This window comes from Fopius arisanus, unplaced genomic scaffold (assembly GCF_000806365.1).
Source record: "Fopius arisanus strain USDA-PBARC FA_bdor unplaced genomic scaffold, ASM80636v1 scaffold00012, whole genome shotgun sequence".
In the NCBI taxonomy this organism is placed as follows: domain Eukaryota; kingdom Metazoa; phylum Arthropoda; class Insecta; order Hymenoptera; family Braconidae; genus Fopius; species Fopius arisanus.
The window spans coordinates 982,570-999,774 of NW_011887751.1; the positions used below are offsets into that span (position 1 = coordinate 982,570).

The 17,205-nt window shown below is 39.5% G+C and overlaps 6 protein-coding genes across 7 annotated transcripts in view; 2 read left to right on the top strand and 4 right to left on the bottom strand.

Moving 5' to 3' along the window:
• Positions 1–1,352, bottom strand: part of slif (slimfast) — a 6,518-nt gene extending 5,166 nt beyond the window's left edge. The window contains exon 1 of one of the 2 annotated variants that reach the window (XM_011298973.1): positions 1,265–1,352. The gene's annotated coding sequence lies outside the window, so the exon portion shown is untranslated. Of the gene's footprint in view, positions 1–417; positions 571–1,264 lie in introns of those variants that run through there. The other variant, XM_011298974.1, reaches the window with a different exon arrangement.
• Positions 1,353–2,007: 655 nt separating this feature from the next.
• On the bottom strand, positions 2,008–4,689 carry Ssl1 (general transcription factor IIH subunit 2 Ssl1). The gene is made up of 7 exons (XM_011298972.1): positions 4,545–4,689; positions 4,238–4,439; positions 3,869–3,997; positions 3,630–3,806; positions 3,159–3,415; positions 2,259–2,508; positions 2,008–2,188 (listed from the first exon to the last, which is right to left on the bottom strand). The coding sequence occupies exons 1-7, from the start codon at positions 4,601–4,603 to the stop codon at positions 2,054–2,056; spliced, it is 1,209 nt and encodes a 402-aa protein (XP_011297274.1). The 5' UTR covers positions 4,604–4,689; the 3' UTR covers positions 2,008–2,053.
• LOC105263020 (3-oxoacyl-[acyl-carrier-protein] synthase, mitochondrial) lies at positions 4,620–6,432 on the top strand. The gene is made up of 3 exons (XM_011298971.1): positions 4,620–4,869; positions 5,139–5,519; positions 5,662–6,432. The coding sequence occupies exons 1-3, from the start codon at positions 4,713–4,715 to the stop codon at positions 6,402–6,404; spliced, it is 1,281 nt and encodes a 426-aa protein (XP_011297273.1). The 5' UTR covers positions 4,620–4,712; the 3' UTR covers positions 6,405–6,432.
• A 76-nt stretch (positions 6,433–6,508) lies between these two features.
• Positions 6,509–9,753, bottom strand: LOC105263024 (gametogenetin-binding protein 2-like). Its single transcript, XM_011298976.1, has 5 exons — positions 9,436–9,753; positions 8,407–8,741; positions 7,592–8,333; positions 7,438–7,506; positions 6,509–7,374 (listed from the first exon to the last, which is right to left on the bottom strand). Exons 1-5 carry the CDS (start codon positions 9,523–9,525, stop codon positions 6,727–6,729), a joined length of 1,884 nt encoding a protein of 627 aa, XP_011297278.1. The 5' UTR covers positions 9,526–9,753; the 3' UTR covers positions 6,509–6,726.
• A 446-nt stretch (positions 9,754–10,199) lies between these two features.
• On the bottom strand, positions 10,200–12,355 carry Nle (notchless). Its single transcript, XM_011298977.1, has 3 exons — positions 11,758–12,355; positions 11,040–11,533; positions 10,200–10,815 (listed from the first exon to the last, which is right to left on the bottom strand). Exons 1-3 carry the CDS (start codon positions 12,092–12,094, stop codon positions 10,228–10,230), a joined length of 1,419 nt encoding a protein of 472 aa, XP_011297279.1. The 5' UTR covers positions 12,095–12,355; the 3' UTR covers positions 10,200–10,227.
• Positions 12,356–12,417: 62 nt separating this feature from the next.
• Positions 12,418–17,165, top strand: Etl1 (SWI/SNF-related, matrix-associated actin-dependent regulator of chromatin, subfamily a, containing DEAD/H box 1). Its single transcript, XM_011298978.1, has 6 exons — positions 12,418–13,085; positions 13,192–13,385; positions 13,594–14,074; positions 14,572–16,093; positions 16,559–16,665; positions 16,739–17,165. Exons 1-6 carry the CDS (start codon positions 12,989–12,991, stop codon positions 16,879–16,881), a joined length of 2,544 nt encoding a protein of 847 aa, XP_011297280.1. The 5' UTR covers positions 12,418–12,988; the 3' UTR covers positions 16,882–17,165.
• The last annotated feature ends 40 nt before the right edge of the window (positions 17,166–17,205 follow it).

Sequence of the window (17,205 nt, forward strand, 5' to 3'; positions counted from 1 at the left end):
TTTATGTTTAAAGTGGAAAATTAGAGATAATTTAATAATTTGAGAGTGAATTATTTCCTCTCAGGTGATCACTGAGACATAACGGAATTAGAGTTTTAGATACGTTTTAGTCGCTTTTTAGTTGTTCATTACAGAACAAGGCCACCAGCCTCTAATGTAAATCAATCCCTTGAATACCTCTCGATTAAAAATGTATATAAATAAATAAAAAAAAATGGGGGAAAAAAAAATTCTCCATTTTTATAGGTCAATTTTCCGATTGCCTCAGGGTACAATAGAAAAAAAATGTATAATTGCGGGTATTGAGACCGTTATATGTGATTGCACGAGAAGAATTTATTTTTTTCATTCGAGTGAGCGCAGAAAATCTCCATAAATTGGAATAGGTGAATAATTATCGCTGAAATGAGTGATCACCTGTGACGTGTAGTAGAAAAATAAACACCAGAGGCACTGGGGAAATTTCAATCCATATATTGTGAGTAAATAAACTAGTAATTAGATATGAACTTCGGTAAAAGTTGAATGCTCGATAAATACTGGAGAAATAAGTCGCCGGGCAGGGATTATTAACTCCTTGATAAGGTCTATTTTTTTTTATCATTGAAAAACAGGGAACAGCCATCAACTGACGATTACGATTGAAAAATATTGTTGACCATCGGATAAAATTCATATGCCGATTTTTATCGACGAAAACAAAATTAAAGTTCATGTGAGGGAATTTTATCGCATTATTTACCTGAAATACGACCGAAACAAGAGAAAATTATTTGCGCTATTTTTTATTAGTCCAGACAGAAAAATGGGTATTAAATGAAGATTAAAAATCTCTTATCGGGTTTGTGCTTTAGTGTCGAGACCGATTTAATCGGTTTTATTTACTTTCACAGCTGCTACTTTGTGTGGATTATTTATTCATGTAGTTGATAAAAAAAAGACCGATAGTTTATTTTCTGTCGGGTTGTGCAAATATTCGAAGGTAATCCATCATTTATTTATCAATAATTAAACAATATTGCCATAATTTAATGAATGGATCTTCATTGCAATTTTATCGTCAGAGATGTTTTATTTATTAAAACAATCTTTGATGATATCCTTGACAAGATAATGAAGTCGCTCTGATGAATTGATTTGATGGATCGATGAATAGATGAATTTCCAGTTTATCTCGCTCAATAAATTTTATTTGTTTAACAAGAATTGCTAGAGTCCTTTCCAATTGCAGAGTTGAAGGACTTATTTGGAGTTTTCTACTCACCAATTAATGTCGTTCGCTCAATCTTACTTTGATCATGGATTTTATTTTTTTATTTAATGAGAGATTTTATTTAACGAGTGACACTGACTCCAGGAAAAATTGTTGGCCGTTCGTTACAGTCTCTCGGTGTCGACTAAAAATGTACGTAACACCCGCTCTCATGCATCACCAATGTCACAGGGACAATTACCCACCTCCCACCCATTCAACATCATTTACCAGGTTTACTGAATCTATCCACCTGTTCACTACCCACGTCATCGAGGAAATTCGCACATTTTTTGATGGAATTCCTGGTAAAAAGTCATTATTACGACTTACGTCATCCTCAAATAAGAAATGAGTAGAGAAAATGCCATTCACTCGATACTATTTCCAAATATTTGTTTTTGCAAATGAGAGAACTTTTTTTTTCCAAGACTCAAAGCAAAAAAGTCAGTTTTACAATTATTAAAAATCTTTAAATTGTCAGTTGTCAGTATATAATATTTTTTCTTGGTTAATTAATTAATTTATTCATTTTTCCTTAAGAAAAACCACTCACAAAAAATCTAGATATTAATAAACTTTTCTATTCATATTTCATAATTTCATTGGAAAATGAATATTATAAATAATTAAAGCGAACAACAAAAATTTGCAATAATTCGGAATATAATGAATTGATTATATTCAATTTTTCAATTTATCCATCTTCTCGCTAGCAAAAAAAAACAATTACCATAGATCCAAATAAAATGTTTTAAAAAATGATTTATTTCCTATAAAATACAAAATATATTAATGAACTTAACTATTACTGCTAACAGATTTTTTAAATGATTCTGGATTGGTGGCACAGCCAGGACACGTATGCAACGACTCGTGAATGAAAATTTCGCAATCAAGGCAGAACGTCTGAGTGCATTTATCGCACGTGTAAACCTAGAACAAATAAACGAAAAATATTCTCAATGCAAAATTAGCATTCCTAAACATTTACCGAGAGTCGTACCTTCTTATCAGCTTCTGAAATACTCCTCTGGCAGCCGTAGCAGTGGTTTGAGGTTTCCTGCGTTGGTATTTCCTTGAAAGTCTCAACGGGGAAGAGATAATGATAAGACCTAGCCAGATGTGGTGCAGAGACGAGAGTCAGACCACACGATTTACATTCCACTGGCAATTCGCAGTGTTTTGATAAACATTGAGGGCACAGGTACCCAGCAGACGTCAATTTTCCTGATTCGTCTGTGTTTTCTGCGTGACTGCATCAAAAATCGAATTCAATACCTCTTTTCATTTAATAAACATCAACAATTCGGTACCATAACAATAAACATTCAAGATAAGACCATTTTTTAGTCCCTATCGATGATTTTCTTTTATTATAGAATATAGGATTTTTCTTATTGGTCTTTCCATTATTATTAGATTTATTATAATCGTGAGACGAATCGATCTTTGAGCGAGAATCAAAGGTAGAAGGAAGGGTTGCCCGATTCTTTACGCCATTTTGATGCTTGAAAGGACGAATACCAAAATGGCAGCAGAAACTGTTATTTCATTCAAGCTTTGACAACACCAGCTCTAATTTTCTAGAATTTTTCACAGGATCACAGGAAAATTGAAGAGTTACTCCATTTTCTCGCCATTTTGTTTCTTGAAATGGCGACCACCAAATGGCGGAAAAAGCGAGGTAAGAATCGAATACTAAATAAAAGAGATGGTGCTCTTATTCAATTTTATAATTCAATTCTAATCAGCTAAAAAAAATGATGTAACATTCTCGATTTAAATCGATTGTTCTCGAGATAAATCGATAATAGAGAAATATATTGCATCAGAAATAGGATATTTGGAAGGAATATATTCGAATAAAGTTTTTGAGATATTTTTTTAGAAATAGGGTATTTACCACATGCAGACACTCATGGCTGTGTCAGTGGGTGTGCTGTGTAGGGCATGATGTGGAAATCCCATTTTAACGAGAGCTGCCTCGAGTCTCGTTGCAGCTGGTGGAGGATCCACATGGGCTTTCAGTTGCTCCAGGAAGTGCTTGTCGTCGAGGACAACTCCATGCTCACCCCCAGTGCTGGTTGCCATTCTCTTGCAGACATGAAGCTCTGCTGCTAGACCAATAACACTGCACCTCACTCCTTCGGTTTTCAAAGACTGAAATCAAAATTTTAATCGGAAAATTTTTCTTAATTCTTAAAAACAATTAAATTTCACCAACTAATGAATTCTCCGAATTAATCACATCCCATTGCATTTGATTTCTAATTTATTCCCTAGATTTGATATATTTCTGAATTTTTTTAGCTGGTGGAGGGAAACAGAATTGAAAATATTCGAAAATAAATAATAATAATAATATAAAAAATACCTGAATGGTCTCAGTGATATCCCCAGGGTCACAGGTCGTCAAAGACCCCATGATGACGAGGATTTCTCTGCTGGCATGGCAAGGAAGGTTTTTCAAGGACTTCAGGGCCAACTCCAGGGAATTCTGAAGCGATGGCTCCCCAGTGATTGAAGTGGACTGACTGAGACCCTGAATTTCCTAAAAAAACAAAACAGAAACTCCAATTCTTTTATTCCATAAATTTCTGCGACTCCACTCACCTTTATATGCTTCTTGGAGTTCCCAGACAATTCACTGAGCTTCTCAGCCCTTTTATTCCTCGTCACAATGACCCCCAATTGACTGATCGGATTCTGATAGAAAAATTCTTCAACGAAATCTCCCAGGAGCTGTAAACAATTCAAGCGTTAACTCTTTTTCTTTTTCAATTATCAACATATTACACATTATTATTATTGTATTATTAATAATTATATACAATTCAATTATGAATTTATCAAATTAAAGATCATTTATCGTTTATAAATGTGAGAGAGAAGAGCTAGTGGTGACGGGGAAAACAGAAAAACCTTCAATAACTTCGAGATAATTAATTTGCAATTAATTAATTCATTGAAATGTTTACAAACCTTTATAGAACACAGGAGTCTGGTAGGTTTGAGATCCTGTGTTCCCATGGCCTCGGAAGCATCGAGAATAATGAATAAATGCCTCATCATTCCCAACCTGGTGCCTCCACTTTTATCCAGCTGTCGTTTTCTCTTCGCCTTGTGGATGATATCAGCCACTGATGCCTCCAGACCCCCATGATCGTCTTCCTTAATCGCTTCCCTTCAACATAACCCCAAAAACTCAAAAACAAATCCTTCATAATCTGGCAATTCGCTGTATCCATTAATTTTCTGGCATCAATTGATTAAAATCAAAAATATTCACCAAGTTTTCTCGTAACCGGTCTCCCAGCGGTACTCCTTGGGTCCCTCTTCGTCTCCCATCGTCAATCACTGCTGAATGATAATTCAACACTGGCAGCAATGAAAACTGTCAACAAACAACTCTAACCTTGAAATCGTTGGAGGAACTCCTTTGATAATTTGAAAATAAATGAACAAATGCAGTGGTCGGGTTGTTGTCACTGGTCTAGGGGTCGTTTCCCCTCTGGGGGTTGGAGTAAGAAATGCCTGGAATTCCCTGATCAGTGGAAAATGTGGAATTCAGAAGCTGAAGGAACCGGAATATGAAAAATTGCCATGTCGGGTTGGTGAGTTTCATAAAAATATGTCTTCTATTTCTTTAATTTTAATAAAAAATGTTTAATCATAAAAAATCATTAATTTTTTTTTACAAAAAAAAACTTAAAAATTAACAATTAAAATATGTTTATTAACGTATTAATCGATATTTTTTATTCATTTGTTAATTGCAATTCATGCAACATTTATTATATGGATATTGGTATAATAATAATAATAATAACAATGATAATAATAATAATAAGAGACTTTCATTTCTTTATAAATTAAATCGTAGCTGCACTGGTACCAAAGGGTTCAGGCACCTCAGACCTGGACTTGACCTCGAAATTCACCACGAGTGAGCTTCGAACCATGTGTCCAGCCACAGCGTACGCCCTGGTGGCTGCTGAAGAGGCCCTGAACGATGCTAATTGGTTACCCGAAAAGGAGCTCGATAAAAGAGACACTGGAGTGGCTGTTGGTATCGGTATGATCGACCTGATGGACGTCTGTACGACGTACGAGGCCCTCAAAAAGGGCTACAGCAAAGTCAGCCCCTACTTCATACCCAAAATTCTTCCCAACATGGCAGCTGGCCAGATCAGCATCAAGTATGGGTTCAGAGGTCCCAACCACGCCGTCTCCACGGCCTGTGCCACTGGAGCGCATGCCATCGGTAATTTTTCAGGAAAATTTCTTCGAGATGTATATTTTTCTTGGTGGAGAAAAATCCCTGTGACTTGATCATGAGGATTTTTCTGAATTTTTGTATTAATCAATTTTTCTTTAGTTTTTCTATGGAAATAATTGGTGTCCAGGTGATGCTTATCGCTTCATCAAAGGAGGTGACTCCTCGGTGATGGTTTGCGGTGGTGCAGAGGCGTGTATCAGCCCCCTAGCGATGGCGGGGTTCTGTCGTCTGCGCGCCCTCTCCACAAATCACAATGACACCCCCCAGGAGTCGTCTCGCCCCTTCGACAGGGATCGAGATGGTTTTGTGATGGGAGAGGGAGCAGCTATTCTCGTCCTGGAGGAGTTAAACCACGCACAAAAGCGAGGAGCTCAAATTTACGGGGAAATCCTGGGCTACGGTATATCAGGGGACGCCTCACACCTGACGGCACCCTCGGAGGACGGAGTCGGAGCGATCCTGGCGATGGACAGAGCCATTAAGAACGCGGGGATCGATCCCCTTGAGATCACCTACGTGAATGCTCATGCCACGTCAACTCCTCGAGGGGATGCCATCGAATTGAAGGCTATTGAGGCGGTTTTTGGAGATCATAGCAAGAATGTTACGGTTTCCAGCACAAAAGGGGCACATGGCCACCTCCTGGGGGCTGCTGGTAACCTTGAGGCTCTCTTCACCCTTCTAGCTATCAAAGAACAGGTCTTTCCTCCCACCCTCAACCTCTGTAATCTGGATTTCGAGGGGCACCTGAACTTTGTGCCCAATGAGAGAAAAAAGTGGAAGGAAAACTCCAAGAGAGTTGCCTTGAAAAATGCATTTGGCTTTGGTGGGACTAACGCCTCCTTGTGCATTGCCCAATTTGTTGATTAATTTTTGTGAATAAATATATTTGTTTAAATCTTCGGTAGTACAGCGGCAGTATTTCCTACCACCAGGATTCATCATCTTCACATGGGGAAATAACATCAGGTAATTCATTTTTTTTTCTCAAGAAAATTTTATTCGAGCGCTCGCATCTTCAATTACAATGCATTCGAAAAGAAATTTCGATAATTCCTTCGATGAAAATGAAAAAAAAAAGTTTCCAACAATTATCCAAAATATACAACTTCGTCTCTAATGAATCCCCAAGCGGTAAAAACTAAATGTAAAAAAGATTTATTTTTTTTCGCCATTCGATAGGAAAAAATAATCATTTCGGAATGCCATTGCTGGATTTATAATGGCTACATAATATAGCGAAGCGTTTACGTAGATTTTTCCTCAACTCCAAACGCTTCTCATGAACTTGACAAACACGTGAATGGAATTCTTGAATTTCCTCGAGTGGAATGAGACTCTCATTACCCTCGTCATCGGATAATGAGTCTTGCAGCATTTGTGTTAACGTTGGAGTGAACTTTTGTTCCCTAATGAGTAAAAGAGGTGAAATGGAATGATTCAATTTGTCGTTTCCTAGATTATCTTGACAGTCGCCCTCGTGCCCACAACAGCCCTCAGAACAGGCGACCTCTGAGCCCTCTGGGGTACTCGGCATCGAGACACTACTTGCATTATGCTCTGACGAGTAACCACAATCCTGGGAGGACTGAGAGGGCTCCGAAGACGCTCTGCTACCCTCACTCAATTTCGATAGCTTTATCCATTTTAATAATTCCTCCGTGGACTCCAGGTCTTTGGGGCACGTGCAATTGTCGTCTTCTATGTGGTCCTCAGGCTTTTTGTGGTTTTTGGCACAAGGCTCTGGTATTTTCTTTGATTTCGAGGCCTTTGGCTTCTTCGGAGACTTCTTCGGTGGCGCACAGGTACGGGGTTGGATCTCAGGGGTTGGCTGGGATTTCTGGAAATTATCATTGTTAATTTTGAAATTAAATGGTCTCCTCGATTGTGGGTTTTCACTCACCTTTTGGCTAGGAGTTTCTGGACAACTACAATCGGGCTCTGGGAGGCTGTCCTCCTTCCCCACGTCGTCCTAAGAGAAAACATTTTTATAATGAAAATATCAGTCGTTCTGACTGAACCTTTTGCAGTAGAATACACACGCAATTTCCTCTTACCTCTTCTTTTTCAAGAGACTCTCCCTTCTTCTCCTTCTTCTTTCTCCGCTTCAGCCTCAGCTTCTCCTTCTTCTTTTCTTTGACGATCTCCTCCCTTGTCAGCTCCTCGTAGAGTATCTCTAGCTGCGTGATTCCCTGCTTGACCTCGACTGCCATCTGAAAATTCCTAGATAACGCATCGATGGCAACAGCAGCGAAGACTTTGCAGACAGTCTCCTCTTCTCTCAGTCTCCTGTGAATCCTGTGGAGTTTTTCAGCCACGCAAATCCCCAAGCACGTGAGCACCTCCTCCTGGGCAATCTCTAGGGTTTTAGCATGACGTTCACGCCCCATCACCTCTGGTTGAGCCCTACCAATCAGGGAAGTGATGTAGTCTGAATTTGTGGGCAGGTGAACATGATTCTCTGGTACGCAACGTTTTATTCCTGCGTAAAGAGCCGGAACGTAGCCCTTCTCACGGATAGTATCTGGATCTTTCGAGAGAAGGGACGAGGCCAAAAGGACTTTTGTCCGACACTCCGAGCAGAAACGGTGTTTCTTCAGGTATGTGTCGAGGGTTGTTTCTAGGGTTTCTTTCTCTACTACTGTCAACTCCTGGCGGCACGGCGATTTCATCACGTCCCACACCTCCCTCCAGGCACCAGAGGGTGGACGGGTACGTTGCACCTCCAGGGAGTGGAGCACACAGCGGCGTGATTTTTTACTACGGGGCTGTTTCTCCAGGAGAGCGTTTAAACGAGAACTAGAAGATTCAGTTTTTTTCGTTTTGGAAATGGAAAAAAATTGGATTTTTTTGGTTCTTTGGGGATATTTACCTGTGACCTTGGAGCATAGTGCATAATAATCGGGGTGACTCGAGTACTTCATTACTCAGGGTTATCATTCCGTCCTTAGTGACTATCAGTGGATCGAGGGCTTGATGACCTGAGGTCATCACGTCGTAAAAAAGTCTTTCCACACTTCTTCTGCAGCCAACGCATGGCACAGCCTGTCTCAGGATATCCAGCATGTCCTTATGGGAGACCTCGAAGGAGCCCTTCACTTCCTCTTCTGTTAGGATGTTCAACTTTCGGGTGAATTCGTCCAGGTGTTTACCTCGGACTAGGGGACTCTCGCAAATGTACCCTAGACTGCTCAAGTCCATGATCATCTGGATGTCAGAATAAAAGGTTTTGTTTTTTCTATTATAACTCGGAACTCATGTGTAATGTAACAATTGTCTAGAGGACTTTTCTGTAGAGAATTTCAAGGGCTACAAAAATTTCTTCATCGAATTTTCTCTAAATATCTTAGATTTTTTTATTTTAATCAATGAGTTACAAAAAATATAGCTGTTTTGAAACTCGAACAAATTGTCATCTGGTCTTCGTGTAATATCTCGAATCTCAATGGAGATGTCAAAATAGTATAAAGGACTTTTTTGTAGAGAATTTCAAGGGTTAGAAAAAGTTCTCCACAAAAATTTCTGTACCTCCCCCAGATTTCCCAATATGCATACCCAAATAAAAAAAATCGAATAGAGATCTTTTCTCATTTCACAAATTTGTCATCGATCTTTCGCGAAATATCTCAAAGGCCAATGAAGATATAAAAATACTGCAAAGGGCTTTTTTGCAGAGAATTTCAAGATCAAAAAAACGCGTCCCACAAAAATTTGCTGATTTCCTCCCCAAGTCCCAGGAATCCCGTGAAAATCGTTGAAAACAATATTCTCCTCCCAAAAATCCCTGATTTTCCACAGTTGAGGTTATGTCCCCCTCGGAATACCGTTAGAGCATAACCGACATGAATCCCTCGACGAAAAAATCCGTAAATTCCCCTGGATACAACAATTAAACACTCACCGTCAGCTGATGATCAACAATCAAAGGCATCTGTCGTTTCTTGAGATTGACCGGTTGGTCCGTACGCCAAATATCGATGAGTTTCGCCATTGTCGAACAATTAAAATCCGAATAAACTCCCGAGATAACTACCCCCTACTGTCGAGCCCCCAACAACAATTAATAGTCGTTGACAAGTCGATTAATTCCCAAATCCTCTCGATTGTCTCGATTGTTCCCTCGAATTCCGTTATGTCACGAAATTTATGATCAAATCGAATGGGAATAATTGAGGATTTCTACACTATCGTATACGTTGCAGGTCTGCCATTTGCAACTGAAGCGACAGCCTCTCTATTACCCACTTCCGCCCTTTTACCCCCCACTACAGGGGAAAACTCCCACCCCTTGCTTGTTTACGTCTTCTTCAAGGAAGAAATGGTTTTTCAATAATATTCTTGAAAAGAGGCATGCCACTGGAATTTTTATTGGAAACTTTTTGTAGAGCAGAAAAAGACCTGCAAAAAAGCTCTCATCGATTTTTTTTCCATTTCTATTAGATTTGGAGATATTTTCAAAAAATAGAAGTCAAAATTCAAATCTTAATTTCAAGGTTGTCGCAAGAAGAAGTGATTCTTGGGGAATATCTCGTAATCTGTCGGAGATAGAGAATTTTTGTGGGAAACATTTTTGTAGCTCTTTTCCTGCTGTACAAAAAAGTTCCTTATAAAAATGTTCTGTCTCTTTCAGGTGTTGAGATATTCGAGAAAAAAGATCGGACGAAATAATTTTAAAAAATTTATTTCGATATAATTAATTCTGCCATAATCTGAGGACTTTGTCCTTTCCCCCAGAGGCGACCCTGAGTCCATCTGGGGACCAGTCAACCGCGTAGACCTCGTCGGCATGTCCAGGGAGGTCCTCAGCAAGTTTTTTCGTTTTCATACTCCAGACTTTGAGAGTCGAATCCGAAGAACCGGAGACAAGGAGTCTAGAATCTGCACTCCAAGCGATGGAGTACACCGCCTGAACGTGTCCTCTCAGGGAAGTAATAAATCGTCCATTGGATGCCTCCCAGAGCTTGATGGATTTGTCAAAAGAAGCAGAGGCGATTATCCTGCCATCCGGAGAGAACTTGACGTCATTGATAAGCTGTTGGTGGCCTGTCATCCTCGCCAGGGATTTTTTCTCCTTCTCTGGGGCCCAGAGGAAGAGCGTAAAGTCATCAGACCCTGAGACCAGACGTTCTTCTCCTACTGCCTCATACCTCTTCAGGGCCAGGTCCTCGGAACTACCTGAGGTTATCAGGTCAAAGGGACCAGTCCTCAGGACGTAATCCACGTTCAGGGCCAGGGTATTCACCCAGTGTGCGTGACCCTCTAGAATTCTGCAGAGAATTCCCTGGAAATTCCGGAAGAAAAAAATTTTTTTCGTGGTTTCAAGAGAGATTATCTTGGGGGTGAGAGGTCTTAGGGAGAAGACCAAAGGAGCTTTTCTGTAGAGAATATCCTGAACTTCAAAAAAGGTGGAATAAAATTTTCTGTGGAATCATTCGTTTTCGTGATACGTTCAAAAAAGGGACTGCATCTGAGTTGATGATAGCTAATGAAGAAATGATTTCTTACGTCTTCTGCCCTCCATACTCTGATGCTCCTGTCCTGCGATCCTGAGTAAATGAGTCCTCTTCCACCCCATCGAACACAAGTGACACTCTTGGTGTGTCCTGCCAGGACCCTCGTCGTCTGGGACAATTTGGTGTCCCAAATTCTAAGATCAGAGTCTTTGGAAGCACTCACGAGGTATCTGCACTCTTTATTCCTGTGGTAGGGCTCCCAACTGATGGAGGTCACCCACATCTTGTGTCCAGTCATGGTCTTCCCTATCTGAGAGCCTGTCAGGGGATCCCACTGGATTATAGACCCATTTTTACAAGCTGACACGAGTTTTGTGCCACAAGGTGCCCAGGAGATGCAGAGAACCCAGTGTTTGTGTCCTGTACACGTGAAATGTGGTGTCTGGGTGTTTATATCCCAGAAACGGACTGTTGTGTCACCAGAACCACTCGCCAGGTGCTTTCCATCAGGAGAAAATGCCACGGAAATAACTGCCTCTTTGTGACCTGAAAAATCAAAAAAACACATTTTCTTAATTAATTATTATTTCGAGAACAATGACACCCAGAAAAAAATGCCGTGGAACTTTTTTGTAGATCAGGAAATTTAGAATAAAAAAGTTCTTATGACTTTTTCCTGTGGGATCGCTTGTTCCTGAGAAAAATCGATTGTGAACGGAATTAAAAGAATTCATCAAATGTCACAATTTTTTGATCACTAGATAAATTACCCTCGATTGATCCTGTACACCTGGTGACAGCCCTGACCTTGAATACAGCTTGTGGCTGGTAGATGATGTCCACGACGTTTTCACTGATGGAGAAATTTTTTCCCAGGTTTTCACCGAGAGTTCCAGTAACTTCCACATCATCAATGAAGAATGCCAGAGGGACAGGATCTTCCTGTCCCAGGAGTGCATTGCAGATCAGCTGGAGCTTATCAACACTGACATCCAGGGGAAGATCGAGAAGACCCCCTGGAAGCTCCTCCCCAGTGTCCGATTTTAATCTGGAGAGAACTGTCCTCTTGTCTTCCTTTGAATCATCTTCTAATTTTCTCTTATTCATTTCTTCTACCCTCTATTCCAATCTAGTCCAATTTTTAGGTTATACCACGAAAAGTCTCGACTCTCGAAAAATTTCCGTCAATTCTCCCAGTGAACACTCGAAAAAAACACCTGGGGGGAGGAAATTCTTCCCTCCGTCCACCGGAAGTCGAATATCCAAAACCTCCAATTATTTATTCTTTCGCTTTTTCCTCAACACTTGACACTAAAACAACAACCACGTGGGTTTCTTCGACATTTTGAAATAGAATTACCCCCACCCCTGGCCTTGGGAACAGTCAGCTGATGTCCCCCTCCCCCACAAAACTTCAAACTTCAAAAATGAAATAAATGTTCTTAAAAAATCCCGTCAACTTTTCAATCATGCAATAATTATCTCCAAATAATTTTCTTCATTTTCAGAATTCTTAGAATTTTCTCACCATTTCTCTGAGTGAATAATTAATTAAGTACTCAATTAATCAATTTAATTAATTAATTTCTTCGAATCCTGAGAGATTGGCGAGCTGTCAAGGCCAGTGATAAGATGAATTCCATATTTTTCCTCATCTTTATGCCAACAATTTTATGATTTCCTCGTGAATTCCGGGTTTCGGAGAAATTCCTCCAGGTGGCGTCCAGGGACCGCCAATAATCGAGCACCTGGGGGCATTTTATTCGTGAGAAAAAGCTTCGGCGTCGTGCATTGGTACCCGAGACATCAATTACTTCGCCAATAATTAATTCCCCATCAATTCCGCATACTCTGGATTATCGCGATTACTTCAAGACTTCCTGGTGATTCTGCGGGTATTTGTGATAAATTCTCGAGGTCTAGGAGTCGAGACGATGTGGGTGAGTCTTCTGAAGGTTTAGGAGAACAAAAAAACGGCGTTGGGGTAATTTTTCTTGGGAAATGTCTGGTGAGGGTCCAGGAAATAGCAGTCCGAGTCTTCTGGGGAATCTCAGAAATTTTAGATTTCAGAAGAAGAACGTCAAGAAATTAATCATGTGTGAGTTCTCTTTATTACTCATTATTATTATTATCTCGATGGAGAACCCAAGGAGCACCTCCTGGTGCAGATTTATTCATTGAAAATCTTAATTTTTTTACTCTAGCTGATGATGACAGCAATCTGACGAGCCCTGAAGTCCTACCGAGGAGAAAATGCGTTAACAGAATCGTTGATAGTGATGAGGACACCTCGGAGGGGCCTAGGAAAATCGTGGAGGATGAGGAGGAGGACGAAGGGGTCGAGAGGGAGAGGAAAATGAAGTACCTGAGTGGAGAGTATCCAGACATCGAGTCCTTCGTGAGCACTTTGTTCATTATCTCAGGATTGGCTGGGTTTACAGAAAAATGTCATATGACATTTTTTGTCCGGAATCTATTCAGCTACAAGAAGTTCCTCTGACATTTTTCTCTAAATACTCTCCTTCTCTGGATAAAAAGAGAATTAGAAGCTAAATTCGATTTGGAATTTTCTTTTGGTTAAAAAAAATATTGACATTTTTTTCTAGAAAATTCGAGAGGTCTTGACTGAGACCAATTGGAACACAGAGGAAGCTAGGACTACTCTCAAGGCTTACAAAAAACGTCCCATAAAGAAATCGAAAAATTCGAGGAAAAAACGACGGAGAAGGGATGACGATGAGGAAGAGACGAATATTGACTCGGACGAGGCGACTTATACTAGTAAAGTATTTGATAGTGATGATGACTCAGATGCTGAGATCTCGAATGATCTTACGGGAGATAAAAAAGCCGTTTTGGGATTCATGCAGACTGCCAGAATGGCTGAGCTACTGCTCATGCATCAGTGCTCGCAGAAAAAAGCTCAGGCGATCATCGATGCCAGACCCTTCGAGAACTGGAGAGATCTTGTTGAGAAGTTTCAGACAAGCAAATATCTCGATACTGAACTTCTCAATTCAGCACAGAATCTACTCGCCACCAGGATCGTCGTCGAGGTGCTCATGAAGAAGTGCCTGAGATTATCTGGTAATTTTTTATTAATTTTTATTAATTAAATCTCTTTTTTATTAGATCATTTTTGATAATTCCGAAATTTTTATATAAATGTGTCAATTATAATTCTGTATTCATTTTTTTCTATTTAAAAAAAAAAATAATTTTTTATACACAAAATATAATTAATTGTTTATTTTAAAAAATTGATTTTGTTTAATTATTTTTTGGGAAATCTTCGAACATGCAATTGATTTGATTAATTTCAATTAATTATTCCTTCCTTTGATTGAAAAATGGTTTTTAAATTTTTTCTTAAAAAATAAAAATAAAAATCAATATTATTTAAAAATACAAATATTTCTTATGAAAATCTATATATTTTTTTGAGGTCCAGAAAATGCAGATAATTCTGACTATTCACTTTATAAATTTCCAAGAATTCGACAAATTTTTGCGATTATTTTTCCTCCTGTCAATTAATTATTTCATTCACTCGATTAATAAAATAATGAATAAAAAATCGATAGCAAACATGGAGAAGGCGGTATCAGCAGGATCCCACATGATCCCAACCCAGCCGTCAACACTATCTCCAGAGTTGACCCTGGCCCCATACCAGATGGTGGGTCTAAACTGGCTAGCAGTGATGCACTCCCAGAACGTCAACGGAATTCTCGCAGACGAGATGGGTCTTGGAAAGACAGTTCAGATAATCGCTTTCTTGACGTACCTGAAGGAGACATCACTGTCGCCCCCAGAGGGTCCCCACCTGATCGTGGTGCCGAGTTCGACGATGGAGAACTGGTCAAACGAGCTCTCTCGCTGGTCACCATCCTTGAACGTTGTCCAATACTACGGCTCCCAGGACGAGCGCAAATACATGAGAATGGGATGGAGAAACGGAGACCTCGACGACGTCGATATCCTCCTGACGACTTACAATTTAGTGTCATCAACACCAGAGGAGCGGAGACTCTTCAGGGTCCTCCCCATCGAGTACGTAATCTTCGACGAGGCCCACATGCTCAAGAACATGTCGACAATTCGTTACGAGAACTTAGTAAGGATAAATGCTAAACACAGGATCTTGCTGACAGGAACACCCCTGCAGAATAATCTCCTGGAGCTCATGTCACTCCTCATCTTCGTGATGCCCTCGATATTCGCTGGGAAGCAGAACGACTTGAAGAGCCTCTTTGCCAAGAATCCAAAGCTCCAGAGCGAGAAGAAGAGCGAAGAGCTGCCACTTTTTGAGCAGGAGCAGGTGAAGAATGCTAAACAGATCATGAGACCTTTCGTCTTGAGGAGACTGAAGTCCGAGGTCCTCAGGGACTTACCCACCAAGACTGAGGAGGTCGTCAGGTGTCCTATGATCAAGAAACAGAAGGACCTCTACCAGAAGTTAATCGAGGAGTTCTCAGAGGAGGCTGGAAGGTCTGCTGAGGTCAATGGTGTAGGGATGATGATGCAACTGAGAAAACTCGCTAATCATCCTGTTCTCATCAGGGATTACTACGACGAGGACAAGCTCGAGACCATCTCCAAGAGGCTAGCAAAGGATCCATCGTACAAGCAAAAGAATGCACAGTTTATTTTTGAGGATCTCGTCTGGATGAGCGATTATCAGATTGCTGAGCTCACCAGGGTCCACAGGTGTCTTGGTGGCTTTGCCCTGCCTCAGGAGATCATCCCTGAGTCTGGGAAACTCAAGATGCTGGATGAGATGCTCCCCAGGATCAAGACCGAAGGTCATAGAGTCCTCATCTTCAGTCAGTTCACAATGATTCTGGATTATCTCGCGGAGTACCTCACCATGAGGGGACATGTGTTCCTCAGGCTCGATGGACAAACACCTGTCGTTGAAAGACAGGATCTCATCGATGAATTCACTAATGATCTGGGAATTTTTGTATTTCTTCTTAGCACCAGAGCTGGGGGACTTGGGATCAATCTCACTGCTGCTGATACTGTGATTATTCATGATATTGATTTTAATCCGTATAATGATAAGCAGGCGGAGGACAGGTGTCATCGCGTCGGTCAGACCAAGTGAGTTTTTCTTATTTGACATTAATTGATTTTTTATCAACATCAAGGTTTTATTGAATTAATAAATAGTTTTTTTGGAATTAAAAATATGATATACTCGGGAGTGAAAAATGAAATTCATTCAATTTTTGTTTACTTTATTCATTTGTTTACTTCTGCACGTTGTAAACAAATGGAAAAAATCATGAGTTATTTCATTTATTTCATATTTATTTCATTAATTCTTTGTTGTTTTTGTTTAATTATCAAACAATTTAATTGAATTAATTCTGGTATTTATGTTTCCTTTTATTTTTTTTTTATGAACGAATAAATACCAGGATTTATTAATAAATTAATGGATAATGTAATAAATTGAATGAATTATAATTATAAAGTAAATCGATGAGTAAAATAAGATGTTAAATACATTTGAATTTTTGTAAATTTAGTTACTTTTAGTTGTAATTTTTATTTTACCGTTAGACCAGTGAATATAATTCGATTGCTGTCGGAGGGGACGATTGAGGAAGGGATGTATGAAGTTGCTCAACAGAAGCTCCACCTGGAGCAGCAAATCACTGGGAACGAAGGTAAATTCATTTCTCTAGAAATTATCCTCATTATTCCCTCAATTATTCACACAAGTTTTAATTAATCTTCCAGAGAATGAGAATACGGATAAAAAAAGTGTATTAAAACTGCTCAAAATAACACTGGGGCTGGACCCACACAATAAAATAGTGTCAATCTCACCCTCGAAGACGCCAAACAAATCTCAACATGGATTCAACGACAGCGAATTCTAGTAAACAATTTAATCATATTTTAATATTCATTTCTAGATGAAATTCAAGCAGCCCTCACTATTTATGAATTTATTTAATCACCCTATAATTTATAACACCGCATAATTCTCGAAAAAAAAGACAAAAGCACGAGATAAAATTGTACGAACACTTTTGCATTTTTCTATGGTTTTAATTCAATTTCTAGATTTTTATTGCATTGTAAATTAATGTATACGATCATGCCAGTGTAAACAAAATTGTACTGCAAAATCGGCGAAGCAATAAACTTGAAGTCACCGCAATTTATGGATTTTTCATTAATTTATCACTGTTTATTCCATC

Coding starts and splice junctions, on each gene's coding strand:
- Ssl1 (XM_011298972.1), bottom strand. CDS start 4,603: ATGGGAGACGAAGAGGGACCCAAGGAGTACCGCTGGGAGACCGGTTAC. Junction 3,416..3,629: donor ATATCACTGAGACCATTCAG/GTATTTTTTATA, acceptor TTTTGATTTCAG/TCTTTGAAAACCGAAGGAGT. Junction 2,189..2,258: donor TTTCAGAAGCTGATAAGAAG/GTACGACTCTCG, acceptor TATTTGTTCTAG/GTTTACACGTGCGATAAATG.
- LOC105263020 (XM_011298971.1), top strand. CDS start 4,713: ATGAACAAATGCAGTGGTCGGGTTGTTGTCACTGGTCTAGGGGTCGTT. Junction 4,870..5,138: donor AAAATTGCCATGTCGGGTTG/GTGAGTTTCATA, acceptor ATTAAATCGTAG/CTGCACTGGTACCAAAGGGT. Junction 5,520..5,661: donor CACTGGAGCGCATGCCATCG/GTAATTTTTCAG, acceptor ATTGGTGTCCAG/GTGATGCTTATCGCTTCATC.
- LOC105263024 (XM_011298976.1), bottom strand. CDS start 9,525: ATGGCGAAACTCATCGATATTTGGCGTACGGACCAACCGGTCAATCTC. Junction 8,334..8,406: donor ACTATGCTCCAAGGTCACAG/GTAAATATCCCC, acceptor TGAATCTTCTAG/TTCTCGTTTAAACGCTCTCC. Junction 7,375..7,437: donor CAGAAACTCCTAGCCAAAAG/GTGAGTGAAAAC, acceptor GATAATTTCCAG/AAATCCCAGCCAACCCCTGA.
- Nle (XM_011298977.1), bottom strand. CDS start 12,094: ATGAATAAGAGAAAATTAGAAGATGATTCAAAGGAAGACAAGAGGACA. Junction 11,534..11,757: donor GTGTACAGGATCAATCGAGG/GTAATTTATCTA, acceptor TTGATTTTTCAG/GTCACAAAGAGGCAGTTATT. Junction 10,816..11,039: donor GAGTATGGAGGGCAGAAGAC/GTAAGAAATCAT, acceptor CGGAATTTCCAG/GGAATTCTCTGCAGAATTCT.
- Etl1 (XM_011298978.1), top strand. CDS start 12,989: ATGTCTGGTGAGGGTCCAGGAAATAGCAGTCCGAGTCTTCTGGGGAAT. Junction 13,386..13,593: donor ATCCAGACATCGAGTCCTTC/GTGAGCACTTTG, acceptor ATTTTTTTCTAG/AAAATTCGAGAGGTCTTGAC. Junction 14,075..14,571: donor GAAGTGCCTGAGATTATCTG/GTAATTTTTTAT, acceptor AAAAATCGATAG/CAAACATGGAGAAGGCGGTA.